General features: G+C 29.4%; 1 protein-coding gene across 3 annotated transcripts; it reads right to left on the reverse strand.

Annotated features, from left to right (window-relative positions):
- Nucleotides 1–374: 374 nt before the first annotated feature.
- On the reverse strand, nt 375–2,206 carry LOC107877260 (vascular-related unknown protein 4). Of its 3 annotated transcripts, none has more exons than XM_016723944.2 (3): nt 1,710–2,206; nt 1,040–1,105; nt 375–717 (listed from the first exon to the last, which is right to left on the reverse strand). In XM_016723944.2, exons 1-3 carry the CDS (start codon nt 2,124–2,126, stop codon nt 562–564), a joined length of 639 nt encoding a protein of 212 aa, XP_016579430.1. In that variant the 5' UTR covers nt 2,127–2,206; the 3' UTR covers nt 375–561. The 3 variants fall into 3 exon arrangements, with proteins under 3 accessions (XP_016579430.1, XP_047249836.1, XP_016579431.1); XM_047393880.1 differs by having other exon boundaries at nt 375–707; nt 1,710–2,205; XM_016723945.2 differs by lacking the exon at nt 1,040–1,105 and having other exon boundaries at nt 1,710–2,205.
- Between the last annotated feature and the right edge of the window lie 514 nt (nt 2,207–2,720).

Raw genomic sequence — 2,720 nt, forward strand, 5'->3', positions numbered from 1 at the left:
TGGGGGGGGGGGGGGTGTAAGGGCCTGATAGGAACAGGTCTTAGTTTAGGTGTTTAAATGAATTTTGGCAATAAATTTGAGTGTCTATCGATGCCTTTGACCTTTATTTTATTACCTAAGAATTTTTTTTAGTGCTCATGTTGGCATGTTTTATATTATTAATTAAAAATATATTAAAATTAATCATTATTACTTAAACTCTATGAATATTAAAATATTATTATCACATTTTTTAAAACATCGATTCCAATAGATGTGCAAGAGGAAGACAACTTAAATGATTTCAATTTCAACTAATCAGGAACGTATAACTAATATTTGGGCTAATATCATGATATTTAAATATACATAAAAAGTGAAAGGACAAAAAAAAGTAGAAGAGTAAAGTCATACATACAATTACAAATTATATACAAATCCCTCTTTCACAAACTTGTTTCCATTTTTTTTTTTACTGTTTTCATACTATTAATACATTCCTTTCGCTAAAAAAACAGAAATAGAATTATACATGTTACAGAGGAACTAAGTAGACTTTTTTATTTTTTTTGAAAGAGATCATCATCCTCTATAGTTGACCAACATGGACAAAGGCACCAAACAAAGTCCCTTCTTCTTGAGGTCCATATAGCTTTTGTTCTTTTCATCAAAATACCTTGTACTGTTTCCTTCTACTGTTTCCATTTGCTGAGCTTGTCTAGAGCCACCTTCAAATCCCTAACCAATAAAAAATGATCCAAAATTAAATAATAATATTAATGCAACAACATGTATAGTCTCACAATTAGTCTGGGAGGATGGTTAATACGGAACCTTACTCCAAATTTATGAAGGCAGAGATATTATTTTTGATAAATCCTTGGCTTTAGTAAAATATACCAAAAGGAAATACAATAGTAAAAAGACATGCTAAAAACAAAAGGAGAAGAGAGGAGTAGCAATAACAAATTTATAATTTGATAATCGAGGCCAAAAAAAAAAAAAAGTCATAATAATCATATTCATATTAATATGTCTCAGAATTTAGAGAGAACATTACCAGAAAATTTTCGTTTTTGGTGTCTGCTCTATGGTAATTGATGTCCATCTGCTTAAAACTACTTACCTATTTTAAAAACAAGCAAGATATCTCAGTACAAACAATATGGAAGAAAGGCCCAAAGGAAGAAAATTAATGAACCATAAATTGGAAAGATTATTCGGTACTAGTGCTCGTGAAAAATTAAGAGCTATCTGATAGCATAGTCGAGATGTATGCAAATTAACCCGTAATCATGAGATTTTGCTAAGTTGAAAGGGATTCAATCAAAAATTACATAGTCAAAAACAATTTCTCTTTCTTATATTTAAACTTCTAAATTTTCTTAATGTAAGAAAATTGTAGTAATAAAGTATGACGTTTTAGTATGTTTTTTCCCTTGAATTCCCTTATAAAGACATTGACAATTCTACGTAGAGGATGGTGTGAATCATCCAGAAGATCGAGGTACGCATAAAAGTATTTACTCCCAGGAGGAATTTTATAATTTCCTTTGTTTTTTGGTTTTGGAAAAGTATGAATTTTCAAGAAGAATCATATGATATATATTTTGGAAATTTCTTAGGATCATAATCATCCACACTTGAAACCTATCTTAATTGATGCATGAAAGTTGAATAAAATGGCCCTTATAATTTCCCCAAAAGATGAAGAAAAGTGTGATGAATACCTTTGGACTATTAACAGGTGAGCTAGCAGTGTCTTCTAAATCAGGATCAGAGATTTTCTTGTTCCTTGGTTTCTTCAAATTCAACCTCTTAAGAAATGGTGAGCCACCAGTACTCATATTAGGAGAATTTGAATTAATCACGACTTGATTATTGTTAATATTGGTGTCACCAAAATTCTTCCAAACAGCATGAGAAGCAGCATCAGACAACAAAGAAGGGCTTCCAAAACTATCATCATCATCATCATCATCCTCACAACATATGCTATTTTCCCTATTATAGTTATTTTCCATTGAAAAGTCCTCCAAATAAGTTGTCCATCCACTCTCTTCTTGATCTTGTGCAACACAATTATGATCACTATTTGATTGTTCATTCTTACTAGCCAACATGAACTTATTCATAGATGAATCCATTTTCTTAGTGAATATAGAGGAAAGGGAAACCAAATTAGAGTTTGTTTGAAGTGCTTTAATTTGGGGAAATATAATTATTGGTCTTGTTTGATGACTTGTAGCCTAAGGTGTAATTTATAAAGAACAGAAAACATGTTCTAACAGACTCGTGACGTGGAATCTTGAGGGTGGGGCCAGGTGGGGTAGTTAAGGAAGTTAAAATCAACTGTTTCAAATTACTAAAAAAAAAATATTTCATCCATTTCTTTTTATTTGCTCACTTTTTTTTACGGTCAAATGATACAAATATTGATCAAACATTTTAAGATATATTTCTTAATCAAATTGAAAAAAGATAAGATGTAATTTATAAGACCTTTTATATAATTTTTTAATATATAAATTTTAATTCTAAAAAAATAAAATAATTTAATTAATTTAACTTTAAAACTTAGATAAATTAACTCACGAAAAATGAAAGGAGCAAATAAAAATGAATGGAGTAATAAATTAAGTTACACTCGCTTATGGAGAATTGCCAAAAAAAAAAAACACTCTTTTTGAAATAGGGGGTAATATTTTTGTTGTCACAATTTATGTCATATTATTTATTTA

Source organism: Capsicum annuum, chromosome 7 (genome assembly GCF_002878395.1).
Source record: "Capsicum annuum cultivar UCD-10X-F1 chromosome 7, UCD10Xv1.1, whole genome shotgun sequence".
Lineage (NCBI taxonomy): Eukaryota > Viridiplantae > Streptophyta > Magnoliopsida > Solanales > Solanaceae > Capsicum > Capsicum annuum.

Bases quoted from the DNA above. Each gene is read 5' to 3' on its own strand.
- LOC107877260 (XM_016723944.2), bottom strand. From the start codon at position 2,126: ATGGATTCATCTATGAATAAGTTCATGTTGGCTAGTAAGAATGAACAA. The intron at 1,106-1,709 runs GTATTCATCACA...TTTTTAAAATAG, and splicing joins CACCTGTTAATAGTCCAAAG to GTAAGTAGTTTTAAGCAGAT. The intron at 718-1,039 runs GTAATGTTCTCT...TTTATTGGTTAG, and splicing joins CCAAAAACGAAAATTTTCTG to GGATTTGAAGGTGGCTCTAG.